The sequence below is a fragment of the Tyto alba genome, unplaced genomic scaffold (genome assembly GCF_018691265.1).
Source record: "Tyto alba isolate M040663 unplaced genomic scaffold, T.alba_DEE_v4.0 Super-Scaffold_21, whole genome shotgun sequence".
NCBI classification, from domain to species: Eukaryota; Metazoa; Chordata; class Aves; order Strigiformes; family Tytonidae; genus Tyto; species Tyto alba.
In genome coordinates, this window is record NW_024881295.1 from 6,438,756 (window position 1) to 6,457,624 (window position 18,869).

At 36.9% G+C, this 18,869-nt stretch overlaps 1 protein-coding gene across 2 annotated transcripts in view; it reads right to left on the reverse strand.

Annotated features, from left to right (window-relative positions):
• Positions 1-18,869, reverse strand: part of ATXN10 (ataxin 10) — a 104,553-nt gene that overhangs the window by 70,010 nt on the left and 15,674 nt on the right. For both annotated transcript variants that reach the window (XM_042795443.1, XM_032986432.2), the window contains exons 4-5: positions 4,802-4,898; positions 3,707-3,871 (exon numbers count right to left, since the gene is read on the reverse strand). In XM_042795443.1, coding sequence (XP_042651377.1) covers positions 3,707-3,871; positions 4,802-4,898 — 262 coding nt within the window. The remainder of the gene's footprint in view (positions 1-3,706; positions 3,872-4,801; positions 4,899-18,869) is intronic.

The following is an 18,869-nucleotide window of genomic DNA, read 5'->3' on the forward strand; positions in this document are numbered from 1 at the left end:
ACAAAAATGAACACCAAAGCAAGAGTAGCAGTACACCAGGGTCCGAACTTACTCTAAACATATCCTCAAAGCAGAAATTATTCTCTCTCACACACCTAATTGCAGAAAACTACAATTCATTCAATATCCAAAAATGTTTTAGAAATAGAAGGCTCTAATGAAAGAATAGAAATTATCAGCATAAGGCACCTGCAAACCTACACAATTTCAAGAGCTGTCCTAAAGAGACAGCATTACTACATGTCAGGACCAACACTGACCCAAGGACAAAGCTTAGGTTTTCTCCTATTGTTGTCAAAAAAAAAAAAATGTTCTTATATTCAAATCAAGAATCTTCAGTTATCATCAGCCAAAGTAAATAACATTACTTCTACCAAAATAAGAAATCCTGTTTACTGTTCAGCTTTTCTGTTCACAGTAAAGCATGTGTTATGAAGCCATCTCTGGACACTGCCTGGTCTGTCTTATCACAGGAGCAGATCAGCACTTTACGGTAGTAAAGGGAGAACAGTGAAAAATTCACAAGTTTCCTACAGAAAAGAGATGCAACATGGCTGTCATCAGTAGAGCTTTCCCCTAAATTCAGAGAACTGGCAAAGAACACTGCTCGAATAGGCAAGGCGCAAGAAAGCAGAGTTGGCCAGCTTGCTTCCTGCTGCTCAGCCATAGGAAGAAAGAACACAAACAAGCAAGCAACAGAAGGCATCTTCATTACATTACACAATTGTATCCATCCACATTTATCTCACAGTAGAAGGATTAGTGCTAATAAAAGAAATCGGCTTTCAGACTCAATTCAACACTACCCTCAAAACACACCAGTTGTAATATTTTAGGAAAAAAGAGAAAACCGTTTGGACTGGGAGGTTTAGCTGTGTGACATCAGGTGTAATACTCTTAAGTACTCTTAGAGTATGTACTGTACAACTGGAAAAATGGTAGAAAAAGCAAAGATGAATCCAAGATACAAGCTGCAGGTACCTTATGAAAATGTAGTCAGTTATTCACAGGACTGAGTATCTGTGAATATCCTCTGTAATTAAAGCTACACTAAGAATAACTTGTTGCCTATGAAATAAATGTGTTAATACTGACAAGGTAACAAGAAAAAACCTCTTGATAATTTGCAAAAAAAAAAAAAAAGATATTGCAGGATTTTGCAATGATTGTTCTACTTCTAACAAGACTACTAACTTTATAGGCTCTAACAAACCTTCAAATACACAGAAATATAGCATGCAGTACAGGCAAACACGATGTGTGTATGCTCTAAGATAAAAACATTACATTAATGTAACACATTGACCTATGGCTAACTGGAAGATGGGAGAGAAAAAAAAAAAAAAAACACAACACAGAAAAATCATAACTAAAATCAGAAAAAAGATAACTTTGTTTAAATCAGTGTTGGGTAAGGAATGGTAGACGCTAGCAGATTTCCATTGAAATATGAAAAAAAAAAAAAACAAATAAACAAACAACAACTAAAAAAAATCCTCTTACACCAAGCCTTTTCTTCTTTTTTTTTTTTTTTTTAATAAAAACGTATGTGAAAATGTTACTTTCCTACCCTCCACTCTGCACCAAGTAGACCAAAGATACTGCATGTATTCTAATACATAAATATCTTGGTTTCTTTCAGGATGGAAATCACTTAAAAAAAAAAAAAATCTAAGAAGAAACAAAGAACATACTTGTCACTGAAATTACCCCTCAGCCATGACAAATATTATCTCACAATCAGAACAGATGATCACAAGGGAGAACCAGAGAGTAATGTGTTTCTTGAGATGGGAAATCTAAGAAATGGAGTATTAAAAGAATGAATGAAATAAGGATCAAGAAATAGGGGGAAATAGGTACAAGATGAATCACAGAAAGGCTCTACAGCTACAAAGAGATAGAAAAATCAGCTGTTTTCTACCAGGGAACTATCTTTTTCACTTTCAAAGTAATGCTGTTTGAGTACCCATTCAATGCTCCATACTGCACTGCTGCAATATGCTTTTTGGTTTAGATTTTGCACTTACGAATGCACTTTACCTGTGTTGACTTAACAACAGTGCCAACATTATTGAACGGTTTCCATTTATAATTTGGTTCAAGACGACTGTATAAAATGCCAAGAAACTTATACTACAAACTCATTATTTTTGATAGTTGATAATGAGCTTTGAGATTTAATTGGCCAACGTTAAAGTGCTATGAGAGAAAATAAAATGTATTATTTTCTTAATGCCTGGAAGATATTCCAATGCCTTTATGTATCTTTCTTCTATGACGGACTCAAGTGTTCTGACAGGAATTAGAGGGCAAACATTCTGCAACTGCTTTATGGCAAGACTAGGATTACTCTTTTCTACTCATCTCCTTTATTTCATCATGGTCTTATATCTCATATAGAAGTTTGTCCCTTTTCAATTTCAAGACTACTCTGAAGAGAGACCATTTCCCACCCCCACAAACATCCACAGTGAAAGTAAAACATCTTCATCATGACATCAACAGAATGCATTTCAGAATAGAAAGATCAGAGAAACAGATACCTCAGCATTTATTTTGATGCTGCATTTATTCTGCAATTACCTTAAAAATATAAATTTAATACCATGACAACCTCTTCCAGCTCTCCCTGGCTTTCATATCTCAAGTCAAAATACATTTCAGCATACCTTCAATATGTAAAGAAAATAAAGGATAATCAAGATAATGATCTGAAAAGCAATCTTACATGTGCGTTTATCTTGACAGATGACAAAACTAAATACTCAGTTTGTTCACTTTTGAAACCGAAGTCTGGTCACCTGACCCTGAAATTTTAAGTTTGCTTTCTGAAAACTATTTATGTCTAAGCAAATTGACCTGGTTAGGAAAAAAGCCCAGTCACAAACAAACGTTAAATTAATTTTTTCAAGACAAAAGCAAACTATTAAATGACATTTGTTTTTCATTCAATCATCTTAATTCTGTTTAGAGACTTTCCAAATAACTAGAATTGTCACGGTTTTACTTTCTAATTAAATTCTGAATTTAAACAGGATCTTCAAAAGAAGGCTACAAAAACATAAAAACAATCCTTTTTTTTCCCCTTGGAAAACATATGACAATTAACTTAATGTGCAACCTTGCTGATGAAGGGCAGAACATTTCTCAGATGCATAATTGACAACAATTAGCTCAATGGAATAAAACCACTGACTAGATGCTCTTAAAGTATGAAAATGAAATGTGCAAGATTCACAAATGTCTTTTCTGTTTTGGTATAAAAATGACTGCATGTTGCACTAGACAACAGTTTTAGCAAAACTAAAAAAAAAAAAAAAACAACCCACCCACAAAAATAAAGGAAGAAACTTTTACAGACAAGAAGTCTGTAAGATTATATTCTGCTTTATTTCAAAAATCTCCACAAATCAGCACACAAGTATAAATTAGTTTGCATTCTAGAACCCTGTTTCATTAAACAACAACAAAAACAGATCATGATTTTAAAATTCCTGTACTTCAACAAAAACGTAGTCTTATTCAGCAGCAATCAAAACAGTCAGTGCAAGTATCATGAAAATTATTCTATTATTCTAACTTCTAAATAGATCTTCACTTACTACTTATTAGTGTCACAAATTTAGACATTTTAATACAGAGATTTACACTAGATAATCACCTAATTAAAAAGGGAAAAAAAAAATTATCGAAAGATACATACGACCATTCAGACTCCAACTGCTCTTTGTAGACTTTCACGACATGAAGAGCCACAGTCAAGTTCACAGGATCAAGTAGTTCTCTTACTTTCTCTGAATTAAGGCAGGTGAACAGGACCATACAACAATAGGCGACAATTTTCTCATCACTGTACATTAGGCATCTCCTTCAAGAGAAAATAAGAAAGTAAGTTAAAACTGACCCTGGAAAAACAGACTAGTGGCATTCAGCTTGTTGAGTTGTTGTTCCTTGCTGTCTTTTAGAGAATCGTGAGTTTGTCATTGCCGAAGACAGACGGAAGTCATCTCCAAAGAAAAATATCTAACTCCTAGCCGAAGGTCAAACTTAACAGGCAATTAAAAAAGCTAATGCTAAATTGGAACTAACTGGAGATCTAGAAATTGGGTGAAACTATAATAATTATCTGCTTCTATTATCATGAGGTCTTTCTACATCTAGTGCTGATAAGTGGGCTCCAAAAACATACTCAGAATGATCATCAAATTGAATGAATGTGCCTTTGTTACTCGCTCACTACGGAAACTTTGGCCAAACACATCAACAATATTGTTATGTATCTGCAGAAAATCATTTACGTAATGTTTCATTACACATGTCATCAAGCCTCCAGGAAGATATTCTGGTGAGGTTATGAAAGGGGCAAAAGGACTGGAAGACATGAAGATTAAGTCACTTTTGTAGATTCCATTTGATCCACAAATACTGTCAGGTCGGCATAGCAGCAAAGTGAATAAAGAAAAAGCTGTGTTCTTGGAAATGAGTATAACTACTTGAAAACACCTTTGAAATAAACCTTATGTTTGAAGCTCATAATTTGAAACAGAGTTTTTTTCCAGTTTCTGTTAAATAAAATCAATTTACTGTTAGTTTAGAACAAGCAGGTTTTTAAAGGTCCTGACCCCTGCGGTTGACTAACAAAAAAAACATCTACAGGATATGGTCTCAACCATCCCATTCTCACCAAAGTTATTTTTCAAAGCTTCATGGTGCTAGTAGAGGCACAACTATCATGTATAAAAGATTTGAATATAACCACAGAAATTACATTAGAAAAAAAACCCGCATCCATGCTTACAAGAAGAGATCTGGGAAAGCACACTTCCAAATGCTATTCTGGGAATCTCCATTTCCTGCTGCAATGTTTCCAAGAAACTGGAGACTACAACGAAGAGCTGAAAGAAATCCAGAAAATATATTAACAAGAATTCAAAGAAACACTAATAAATTTCATATAAATGACAAACTTCAACATTACAGCTATACACTACAGAATCCGTCTCAATTAAGCTTTGGGAGCAGTATTTCACTGCCATTGTACATAAATATTTGAATTTTCTCTTCTAATGCAAATAATTTTACAAAGTATTCTAGAGTTACACCCAAAACAAATCAATTTTTTTCCTCAGTTAGACTTACATGAATATCAGACATTTGTTACTAGTGATTACAAGAACAATTTGACTCTGCCAAGGTTTAAGAGTTTGAAATGAATGAAATCTTGGAGCTGCAGTTAGCACAAACTGAAGCAGACCCATGCTGAACATGGCAGCCACGTGGCAGTGGCCATTTTTCCTCTTCTGGATCTTAGGTGGCTTTCTTCCTCATATTAAATTAACACAAATAGGCTGCCTGTCATCACCTGAACTCTGCAAGAGCAGCTCTGCCTGCAACTATGAGAGATCCCCTGGCACCCTCCCTAAGCCAGCCAGAGACAGCTTGAAAATTTTGTTGCAGTAGGTAGAGCCAGAGCAAGAGAACTGAATCTGTCCCCTGACTGCCCACATTAAATTCTATTTAGCTGGACAAATTGTTATATAATATGATGACGTGCTCAATACCTTCTGATTTCTACCCCAGAAAAATTAAACCAACACTCCAAATAATACTCCAATTTTAACACTGAATTTAATACTGTAGGATTTCTACCGTTACTGTACATGATTTATTCCAGCCTCCTCTTAATACAGACTTAAAATATGGGAAGACGGTATTATTTCATCATACAAGTTAGTATCCTAGAGCCCACCAATAGATATATAATCATGAAAAATGAAAGCATGAAGCCAGAGACATCACAAAATTAAAACTATTTTTGGCCCTATTGACAGCTCTCCATAGCCTGACCCTTATTAATATGTTGGCAAAGAAACTTAAAATTAAATCTTAAAATGCAGCTTAACAGATACTGCAAACAGCAGCCTATTGCAGATGGAGGTGGCTGATACTGCCAGGTTCTGAAAATATAAAATTAGGTCTCTTTGAAAGGTGCTATGCCAGCTGGCAGCCAGATTTCCTACAGAGGTCTGGGCATATGTCCTCTTGGGAACAAAAAGAAAGCAAGTCTAAAATGAGGTCACTTGATCTTAGGAACAGTAACTTTTTTTTTTTCCATATATATTTTTTAAGCCCAAAATATGTATGTCCTCTCCATAAAGCATTTTGAATCATATTCTCGTTTATGTTTTAGTTTTTAAAATCTCTGTTCTCTCTCTCCCTGCACATCTGCACTTTTTTATTATTTTCTGCTCGTCATTATGCTTCTGTTCTCCCATCCATCTGGTTCTCATCCTGCTGACTCAGAATTTTTCTGAAGGACAACAAGCATGGACATGCTACTTTTCTAGCAAACATTTTATGGAAATACTTCCCTGCTAGAAAAAAAATAACAAGGCAGTAAATCCTAGGAATACAGTATTAATTTTCCTGGTGAACTCCTTACCTACTCTACTATGAGAAAGATATCTCAAAGAGATATGAGGTTGGTTGATTATACAACAATCTTTACATTAAATTTGCTTGACCTTTTTCAACTTTCAATTACACCTTGGTCACCAGAGATTACGCTGTCAAGAAAATACTACAGACTAAGGAAAAAAAAAGTTAAAGATCTTTTAAAAGTTGTCATCCTTACTTTAACGAAGAGGAAATGCTATGAACATGTTTGCCATACAATAATAAGTATCTACAAATTCTCCATTAATCACACACTGGAGTCTTAACATTTGTGAAAGCAATCAACTTGTTCAATTGTGATGTCCTGAACAAATAAGAAGTCACAATTCTGTGAACACACCATAGAAAAAACCCCAGTTTCATCTGTGTCTGTTTTTAACCAGTAACAGTTAACATTTTTCTTCTAATTAGAGGACACAAATCAATATATGGGCAAGCAGATAATCTGTGAGACAGAAGCTACTGTATCTATTCACAACTAAGCAGAAAAAGAGAATGTCTTGCTAATGCGACATTCCCCCATGCAAGTAATCTCATGTCAGCAATCTCAGTGATACAAAAAGAAAGATGGGATTCTACAAACACCAGAGGTAATTGAGCTATGCCAGGAGTACAGATTACACACAAGGGGACCTAGCTCACAATTGTCTCAACTACAATGGAACTTCAACTGCTTCAATTCCTAAACTCTTTTTATCTACCAAAAATAAATAAATAAAAAAATAATTTGTATTACAAACAAATAAAACGCAGTTCAGAGCAGTTAGTGTGATACCAGGTCATATGCCAAATATGGTTAATGTACTGGAGTGTAAATACTTATGTTTTGGCTTCTGTGATCACAGATCTACCTTTGAGAAGCTGCATCTGCTGGGAGCTGATGAGAGCCATCTGACCAAGTGGGACAAGAGGGTCTTCACCAACAAGCCTGACAGACTTACAGAGTAAATCCCACACGGAGTACTCTGTCCAGCTCTGGGGTCCCCAGTATAAGACAGACATAGACCTGTTAGAGCAAATCCAGAGGAGGGCCATGAAAATGGCTGAAGGGATGGAACACCTCTCCTATGAAGGAAGGCTGAGACAGTTGGGGTTATTCAGCCTGAAGAAGGCAAGGCTCCTGAGAGACCATATTGTAGCCTTTCAATATATAAAGGCGGCTTATGAATTTGATGGAGGCTTTTTACCAGAGCCTGTAGTGATAGGATGAGGGGTAACAGTTTTAAACTGAAAGAGGGTATGTTTATATTGGACATAAGGAAGACATTCTTTACTGTGAGGGTAGTGAAACACTGGCAGAGGTTGCCCAGAGCAGCTGTGGCTGCCCCCTCCCTGGAAGGGTTCAAGGCCAGGCTGGACAGGGCTTTGAGCAGCTTGGTTTAGTGGAAGGTGTCCCTGCTCATTGTCAGGGAGGTTGGAACTAGATGGTCTTTGAAAAGTCCCTTTCAAGCCAAACCATTCAACGATTCTATGCGCCGTGTCCATCAGTCACAGATGGAAAGTCAATGAAAGGGGGCAAACAGCAGTGAAAGTCGTTTTAGCACCACAACTAGAGTAGCTCATCACAGCATGTTCTATGAATCACATCACAGTATTATCCGTGTGGTTATGCTTAAAAAAACAAAAACTTCTTTCCCTCCCCCCCCACCCTACAGGTGCACCTGGTGGTCTTGGGAATACGCAAATGTCTCACATGCAGTGTTTCTCTCCAAAGACAATTCCAAATAAAATGTACTAGCCTAGCACCAAGCTGCCACATGACAGTGAATTTTGATATGAACACTGGAAATCTATACTTTGGCATTTATGCTTTGAAAAGGAAACCCCCCAAAAATCCAACTAGAGCTGTTAATTCACAGCAAGGTATGCATGTGTTAAAAAATATAAATGGTACAATAAAAGTGAAGTATTGCATTCACAACTGTCGAAGTCTCTTCTTAGCATTCAATTTCCATGTTTCTCTTTTTTGTTCTACCTCTATTGGACTTGATTGCTGCAACATATGATTTGACTGTGCTTGGAAATCTGTAGAATACAGATACTCTTTTCTTCTCTCCAACAATTTAATTGTCCTTACAGACAGTGCAAGAAAATCTAGAAGCTTATTAAGACAGGCTTCATTGCACAGTATACCAGCTGAAACCATTCTGCCATCCATTCAACAAGCCGGTGCTTTGTGATATGGAGAAAAAAAAAAGACAACGACGAAACTATTTCACTTTTTCCCTGAAAATGTACAGATGTTCATGAAGCTAAAAATAATTGTCAACCACTTTTCCAACTGCATTAGCTAGTATTTGGGAAATACTACTCCTAACAATTATAAAAGAGTAGCTCTTTTCCATAGGACCAATTTACTTAACATCTTAAGTCCACCACCTAGCTGTTGGTGTCTATAACGGACTTTAACAAACAGTTCTGTAGCTATCAGCACAGCTAAATTTTAATTTAAAAAATGTTATGCTGTGTGTGGTCAACAAGACTATTTTTAACCTGATAGTCAACCACTGTGAAATTACATGTGCTAAGATGTAACTTCTGATACAGAGATCGACCTTAGAGCTGAAGAAATTTTTCCCCCCACTGAGATTTCAATGGTTCCTATAAAAGCAGGATGTTCTTTAGCAAATGCAGATACTCAGATTACATGTTGCTTTCACAACCAGCCTGCAATGCGTTATGGAGAATTTTCTAGATTCTACAAAAACAACCTCTTTATACAACAGGGCAATGTGTACAAGGGGAAACACTCTTTTCCTAATGTATTCTGTTACCTACATGTTTGTCTACATGTAAACTGATCTTTTCTTGTCGCTCAGTGCCACCCATGCAAAGGTGAGGCAGCTGATACTTTATGGCCCTGTGCAAGGATGGCTTAAATGCACTCCAGTAGTTCAGCACCTTCAAGATCACAGCTCTGTCTGTTCCTCGGTCCCCTACGATCAAACACTAACTGAACCGAGCTCTAGCACACACTTTTCACTTAACAATTATATAGCAGTACTACTGAGATGGTCTGAAGGACACACATGAACCTTTCACTGGCCTGACCCTGCATCTTGCTCCTCACAAAGATGTCATTTCACAGTGTCATTTGCAGAATCAGACTGTGTATTAGATGAAAACATAAATCCTTGAAGTTACTAGAACAAAGATTTTAAGCATTATGATTTTAAAATGTAATACATTGTTTCCTTCTGCTCCACATGGTTAGGTGATAATATTTCCAAAAAATTTATTGAAGTTCCAGTACTGAAGTTAGAAGAGTTTATTGCTGGTAAGGCTCGATCAACATGACAAACTGCAATTTCTCCCCCCCCCCAGTATCCTTCCTGATTAAAGTGCAGCACACAACCATCATGTTATCACACAACATATTTTGCTGCAGCGTATATTATTTAAATGTTTATATTCATACACATTTTTATGTCTTCCATACAGAACATGAGTTTTTTCCTGGTGGATAATCAGACTTAGCTTTCAAATATCTACTACAATTTCTGTAGTCAAGAACAGGAGCCCGTGAACTTGCTCAGCATTCACTTTGAAAAACCTTGTCCTCAGCTGCAGACGCTTAGAACAGTCACAAGAAGAGATTTCCATTCTTTTTATTTGGGGCAAACAGCACAGAGATAGTTACAAGCACAACCCTCTGCCTTTATTAAAGTTACATCAAGTTATAAAATAAATCAAATCATGTATGAAGCTGTACAACATCACTTGCCAGACTACAAGTGTAAGGCTAGCAAACTTGCAGATTTCTCTTTAATGCTTTTCTAACTATTAACTATGCATGAAAGATATAGCTGGTGTGCCCCCTCTACACTGGGGGCATGCACAAAGGTTTACAATTACTTCGACCAAATCAGAGCCTCCCAACAGCCTGGAGACCCTTTTAAGTTGCCTGTGAACTTTGCAAATCTAAAACATGGACTGCAATCCACTACACAGACCAGTTTGGTTGTTTGTAAACAATGGCAGAATGTTTTGTGATATATTGCCACCACTGGAAAAATAAAACCTTCAACTCAGCATAAGGTGTAGACCTCTATTACTATAAAATGTTAGTTTCCACCACTATCATCCGGTCATTGACTTGTTTCCTTGTGGCTGCAAGTTAAAGCAACTTCCAGTCATAAAAAGAGTTATTTGCCTCTTCACCACCATGAATCATACCACAAATACTGATGAAAATGTATTTTACTTGGAAAACAGTCTGTCTAGACTACTCAAATTGAATGTACAATACATATATGAGCTCTGTCATTTAAAGTTATTAAAATAGTGCTTAGTATTTTATTTCTGTAAATAAAATGAACGTCTAGCTACTGATTATATTTCCACCTTGATCATACTGCACTTGCTGCAGTGCAGACTAGTAACCCATTTTTACCATCTGTGAATACCAAGAATGTTGTGTTTAATAAGTTTCTATTCCCACTCCTCATCTCCTCCACCTCCAAAAGAAAGTAACACAATTTTTTTTCTTTCCCTTCAGAAATGCCAACTCTAATAGTAACAGAACATTATGTGCAGTGACTGGACAACCATTCTCTTCTTGGAAGATAAAAGTCTAGGCATAACATCAACACTTTGTTCTTACTAAAAAGGAGAATTCGAATGAAACACAAGAAAAACTCCCCACCATGCTTTTAAAAATGTGGAGTTACAAGTGAATTAGAAGGGAGATGGAAGAAACCATCAGACCACTCATCAAACTAGCCTCTGATGCAAATCAAGTTCTAATGAGACCTCATAATGGTAGATTAAAAAAAAAAAAAAGTGTATTTGTGCATTTACTAGGAAAAGACTCAGTTTGACAGTCCAGTGCCTGACATGAGATCAGTTTCATACTGATTCCGATTCATACAGCATTAGCAATGCTTATTAAATAACAGGACCATTCCCTTTATCTTCTGGTATTTTAATTGCATCATTTTATTTTTAGAAAGTAAACATTGTGTGTTCATTTCTTTAATAAATTATCTATTAAAAGTCTAAAGGCATAATAAATGGGACTCCTGTTACACCCCCACAAGCAGCAAAAACACATGCCTGAGATTACTCTCCTATGTGAAGTAAAATACGTGTAAGTGCTTGCAGACTTGAGAACTGCATTTATAAGCTTCCTGCATGTGTTAAGATGTAAAATCTTTTTCTTGAGTGAACCTAAAAGTTGAGCTTAAACCTAACAGACAGTGTCTCTTTCAAAGACCCTGCTGTAGCAAAATCAGCAAGTTTGAAGTACTGGGGAGTCTCAACCTGGACTTAAACCATGCCAGGAAACCAAGAAAAATAACAAAAAGGACTGGCCACCCACTATGCGTTATTCGTGGTATCTAACCATATGACACGCTACTACATGATACCTTGTACAGGTCTTAAAAAAAAATAAAATTATTAACATGTAAAATACTAACCAAGATTATGAGCAAATTTCTTCAATTATTTTTGATGGCACACTGTGGAAGTTGTTTCATTTAAACCAAAATTTCCACTGAAGTGCTTCCATTTTCCCTAGAGGAGCTAAATGATCTCTTTCTGTATGTATGTGGAAAGGCTATCAGACTTTTTTTTTCCCCCTTGGACCATCTATATTCTGTTTCTGGCTAATAAATAGAACATGATCCTTTTGCACTAAACAGATCAACAAGTAAACTTACATTTAGTATTTTTACTTGTATATACATGTTAATATACAGCAAAGATTTTAGCATCCAGATTTTTAGGCGTTACCATTTATTCTTAATACCTACAAGGGCAGCTTGCCTCTTCTCATTGCCTTGTTACGGTCCCTTCTGTATCACACATGAATGTATGGAAGACAGGGAAAGAACTTGATGTCTCCTGGTACAAATCTTGTAACTTTTCCTTTCTACATTGGCAATATTCCCTGTAATTCTCAATGAAAAGTAAAGGACAGGCATGAGGCATTTCTCGCCAAGCCCAAAGCTGCTAGCAACAAAGGATGCTGCAGAAAGGAGGTAAAAAAAAAAAAAACAACAAAAAAAAAGTCTTGTTGCTTGTGTCTGAGGAGCCACAGTTAAAGAGAGCCCCCTCCTCTTCCACCAGCACAATGACTGTGTAACTGGAGAGTCTGGAAGTTGTGCTATAGCAATGATAATCAAAAGGTTTAGAGAACACGGTGGTAAACTTCTACATAACTACTTGGATTTTTATCTAAACAGGCAACAGTTTATCCAAAGACAAGCAGATGCCTCACATTGTTTTCCTGGCCTGGATCTTCCTCAAACTCCTTTCCATCCCCCCTTCCATCTTCACTTTCCTTGGAGGAAGAACTACAGCACTCTCGGGCCTCTGTGGGAGTCTCTTTAGCAGGGGCATTTCCTCTCAGTCTATGTGAAAACAGTTGAGCTGCTTCTCCCTACATAGTTAGGACATTGTCTTTAGAAAGCTCTCCGCATTAAAAGGCTTGTTTGCCCCATTCTTCCCACCTCGATCTTATGATCCTGATGTTCCTGCTGGAAAAACCAAGAACAACATAGATCTGGTCATATCCTGTAAGAACATAATGTAATCTTTACAGTACATGTATCCTTTATCTCTTCATCACAGCCGTAGACAGGGAAGAAGCATGTGACCTGCACTGTGCCCATCACTGCCCATAACCACAGGATCTATTAGTATATAATTGGCAAACACAATTAATGTCTGCCTTTTTCTGGTCAAAGCCTAGCAGCACATTAGGAGATGACGACTGGTTCCTCTTCCTGCCTTTGATGTAGAGGGACTCTAGCAACAGCCACTGAACAGCTGCTGCAAGGTAAGATGATCAGAAATATGATGGCCCTGCTCACAACAAAGCTGCCCTGTGCAGCTGCCGATTCAGGATACAGTGTCAAAAGAGAGGAAAAGCAGGACAGCCTTTCCATCAAAAGAAAAAGGCAAGGAACTAATTTTCTATCCGTAATAGAACAGAATTTTTCCCACCCACACACACACCCCTTTACAGTCAACCAATGGCAACCATATTAAATCTACAGATATTTCTGCAAGTTTTGATTCACATATATTTATGTAGATTAGAAACCTGCCTCATTATGAATCTTGTTGACACTGTTTGCTGGTAGGGGACAGCAAAGAACAAGGAAGGAAGGAAGGAAGGAACAGGCTTGCAGAACACTGTATTTAAAAGGTCCACAGAAATATAGGCATTACTGTTCATTTCAAGCCTCAACCAAAGTAACCAGAAACCATTCTAATTAAATAGACATCAGCAAACTCCCATTTCCTTTGTGCTCCAAGTGGATATCAGTCCACGTTATAAAACCACTATGCATGTGTCATAAATCAGCAACATCTTGGCAGGCTTTACTAGAAAGCCTCCAAATTGCAGAGGCAAGAAAAAAACACAACAGCTATACACACTGCCTAAAAGCAGTATCGGCAATGAGAAAAGGGAAACCTACAAGGCAGCCCACTGACCTACTCATCGTTATAACTTGGGATATTGGCTCAGGTTAGTATCTCTCCTAGAAGGAATAAAATTATTTACATTGAACTCGAGACAGTCACTACCTCTGTCTCCCAATACAGCAGTCAAAAAATTTTTCCTTGAGTACCATGGAAAGGACAGTTTTCATCATCAGTGAAACAAACTGCTGGAAAGAACCAGCTTTTCTGTCACTATTTCAAATCCTGCATCCAATGCCATCCATGTCATCAGTATCTGGCAGGTGAACCTCATCAGGCAGAATCTGGTCTGTACTTCAAATTGTATTATTTCAGTGGCTTGTTGACATACACTTTTATACTCACAGTCCACAGTAAATAAAGTAATTCTGCTCAGCACAGCTTAAATCAGTTACTGCATAAGCAATGGGACTCAAGTAGAGAATCAAGTTGGAAGTAGGAAAAAAACCCCTACTATCAAGAACCACTGGATTCAGACTCAGTAGGACATTCAAACCAGAGTTAGAAAAAGGGTTTAAAACAAGAAGGGAATCTTCCACATGACTAACAAGGGATAAATGCAGCAAGTCAGAGCTTACTATATTCAGACACAAGATCCTACAACTACAGTTGCCTGTGGTATCAAGGGTCTAGTAATGATGACCCAGGGCCTAGAGGAAGCTGGAAGCCCCACTCACTCCTCCTTCCCTGCCCTCCATTAAGGTAAGAAAATGTTGCATTTAAATAGTGTTCCTGATCCTAAAGCTGCCCTTCTTCAATGGATCTGAACTTGCTCTCCTCAAATCTCATTACACTCCAGATGTTATAAAACAGGGAAAAGAAATTAAGGCACGAGTAAAGCTTCTGTGTTAATACCAAGTCACAGCCAAGACATGCACAAACACAGATGTGTCAGGCTGAAAACAATGCTAACCCTGGCATTTACTCAAAATGACAGTTACTGCTGTATCACAGTTTAGTGTACTAACTCTGCAGGGCACTGTTAGTTGTACCTGCATGCACTGCAAAAGATTCAAAGTGTGGGACTATCAGTGCATGGAGCAAGTTAACCACTGCAGGCAGGGGCAGTACTACACGCACAAGATCTAGAAAGAATTGAGTGTTTGCTAACTCAGGACAGTTCATCAGTTTGACTCGCCTTAGTTCAGGATTGGCTCTTTTCCTTCTGCAGACATCTGAAAGAGGTGTAAAAGTTGGCTCCCTATTTTGCAGTTTCTGAAAAAAAGACTAATGAACAAAGATATGGAACAATGACCTAAACCAAGGCCCACCCATATCAGAATTTCTCCACAGCTTTTAATGGATTTTGGACCAAATTGTGAGGACAAAGAGAACCTTCTCACCCACAGAAAAGGGCATCAGGCTGACATGCTTTGGAAAGGTGAAGCTTGCACAGCTGCAATCCTTGCTGTGGATGTTCTGAAGACAGTTCGTTAAAAAGCTGTGGCAATACTCACCAAAACACAGCAAAGACAGAGCAGCTGTAAAGTTAAAACTGCAGTATAGGGCAGGACTGAAGTATTTTTGCATCTGGTAACTTACCATTGCCCAGCAGCAAGCATGCCGAAGTCCTGCCTGTAACATTAACTAGCAAAGGGGCAACTGTCTACTGTAAGAAAACCTTGCACTTGCTTCCTAGCATAATGTCTTTTTATATATATGTATGTATGTATATATATGTATGTATGTATGTATATTTATGGGAGATGTACACAGTCACCTTTCAAAAGCACCCAGACTCACTTTCAATTTGAAGAAATAAAAAATTAATGAGCTAAACACAGAGGAACCAAAAAAACCCGAACAACCCCAAATGGTACCAAGAGAACAAAGCAATTACTTAAAACTTTCCTGTTTGGTAAAGTAGTAAAATGCTCTGAGCTATAATAATTAGGGGATAGCTAAACTCAAAAAAAAACACAGGATTTTTTTAAGCTATGGAAACATGAAACCAAAATCCCAATACAAGTGCAAATAGCAGTTTACTTCTACCAGATAGTGTATCAACTGATTGTTAGGGCACACACTCTGCAAATGCTACAGAGACCATGAAAATCCCAATATTATTTTTACAGATTGGAAAAACACAAAGGCCAAAAACAACATCAATAACTCAAATAAAAAACTCATGCTTATGTTTACATAAAAGTTTGATGAGTATAATATATTCGTCACACTCCCACAATTATTCCCTGAAAATACTATAAATATTATTTTGACAATGTAATTATAGTTTTTACTTTAACAGTGGCAGCAAAGTACTGGCACCAATTCCCCATACAAAAAGCCTAGACAGACAAAGCAAAGATCACACATGGAAACTGGCAACTCTTAAGACCAGGGCTGTCCCTTATTTATATGGCTAAAAAAAAGTCTCTTTAAATTAGCATCTGGTTTATTTAAGCTGTAAAACACAAGTAGTTTAATTATGCTACCAGTAAGCAAAAGGAAACCCCAAATACAAAACTAAATTGAAGTGCAGATTTTTAAATTATCTTTTCTTCCAAGCAACTGAGGCATGCTCCCTTCATGCTGCTTTTTGGGAATTAACCCCACAGACTGTGGATCCATTCAGGAATTGCTCTCTCCCACTTCCTCTCCCTTGAAAGAAAAGGTAGTATGAATATGAACTTAAATTGACAAATGTCACCTATTAACAGTTCATGATGTTTTTGACTCTGGATGACAAGTAAAATGGTTCAAGCTTTATAGCCACTTGTTCTCTCATTCCATATAAGTCAGCACGTAACACATGACTTGTACAACAAATCTGCTGTGTAATAACTCATAGTATTTTCTCTACAAAAAAAAAAAAAACAAAAACAAAACAAAACAAAACAAGAAAAACAACAAAAAACCCCCACAAAACTCAAAAACAAACCAACAACAAAAATCTCCAACAAAACAGCATGCCTCCTCCTCCAGACAGAAATATAGGGGTCACTGATGTGGGAAGAGAGAAAGGATTAACTTTCCTTCCTTAGTCCTGTTGGTTTAAATTTAGTAGTCATTGTGTTTGAGAGTCTCCAGGATACAATTTAAAAGTTACATCTTCTCCAACTGTAGTCACATTACAATCAAATCCATATAACCAAGCCTGTGTGGAGATACTTGTTCAGGCAGCAAGACAGACCTCTATTTCTGGGCAATAAAACTTAGCAATGGTTTCCCAACTGCATCCGGTGAGTTCTGGATATTCACTCTGCTATGTCTGTCTAGTAAAAATTTACTGCTCCATCACACTTTCCAGGTGTATTTTAAAATACTTATTTTTCATATATAAAATACAAGCAGTAATTTGGAAATTAAATGATTCAGTACAACATGATTAAAGAACTAAAGAACAAAAAGCATTGAAAGCAGAATGCAAATTTTTTTGAAGAATAAAACCAAAGCATGAAAGATACTGAACAGGAAGTAAAAGAGAAGCACAAAAGATGAGAGACAGACTCCTCTGGTCAATATTGGCATTTGTCAGAGAATATTTAGGTTCCACAGTTGACCACTCCGTTTCTCTTTCCTGTTAATTTAAAATACATTGCTGAATGACCAGTCATTCCAAATGATAAGGTACAGGAAAAAAAAAAAAAAAAAAACAAAGTATCAAAAATAAGCCATAGATAGGCAGACTCCTATGCCACTACGTAGTCCTAAATACCCTGATTTTCAAACTGACTGGTTCTGCAAAGGCACCACTCAGATACATTCGGAAAAGGTCTGAGTATTTACTTCTAGCTCATTTTCCTATTGCCAAGATACAGTCTTTTTAGTGAGACCAAAAGTAACAGTGCTGCTGTTGCCATTACCTTCTATGGGAAGAACATAAATAAACAGATAGATAAATAAATATTGACAAGAATCAATAACTGGTTAAGGAGACATGGCTGCCCATTTGAAAAATTAAAAAGGAAAATTAATTTAGCATTCTTTGGCAGGTTTGAGAACATCACCTTCCCCTGCTTTTCCAGACCCTCAAAATTAGCCAGTCTCGGTTTTCCAGTGCAATTCCAATTTGCAAATGGTTGAATGCAGAACTAGGAACAGGTCAGCGCAAAGAAACACCTCATGTTGCAATTAACTGAGTGAGGACAGAACTGAAAGGTTTATTTCTCCTAGGATCTCTTGAGGAAGTAGAAATCACTTGAATCACTTAAATGGTATTCATTCATTTTTGTTTTCACGAATACTTTTGCAAACATTAACAACTCCAAGCTCCCTGTTTTACTCAGATTCTCCTTCAGGAAAACAAAAATATTTGATTAAACATCTCCTTTTCTGTAAACCCTTGAAAATTCTTCTGAATTAACAACTTTTTAGAAGGGATAAGCCACCCAATGCAGCTGCTGGGAATTTCTGATTTCCTCTTCCCTATTTTTTTTCAGAGATCTCTCATAACAAAATGTCAACATTAATTTTTAGTACTACGTGAACACCTACAGCTTATATTTCAGTGGCTTTTAAAACAGAGCATGCCTTCACCTTCAAGAGTTTACAAAGAAACCAAGTATCCTTCTTTGCTGAATCGTGTGATGTTCTCCTGCAGACCTCAGGAGAAAGTTTTTGTCTTGTTCCTTCATCAAAGATGAAATGCTTTTACCCCATCTGGCTTTTGCAAAAAATATCATCTCTGGAAACTATATATAGCCTAGGTTCCTTACCTCTTATTTTTGAAGCACATGCACACCCTCACATTTTTTTGTTTTATTTGGTTTGTTTTGTTTGTTTGCTTGGGGTTTTTTTTGTTTGGTTGGTTGTTTATGTTTCTTTTTTTTTTTTTTAATCTCTGTGAAGGAGTGACATTTTTATTTTTATAGAGTTCTGAATTCCAAGGTTATTTACTGCCATTTCTTCTACAGAGTACTTCTCTTCCACACTGAGAGATTAAAAAGTACTTTCCAATGCACTTTCTTCCCAGACCACGATCAACCCATAAGGCAGAAATGAGTCACAAGCAATTGGTTTTTTATTAACTAAAA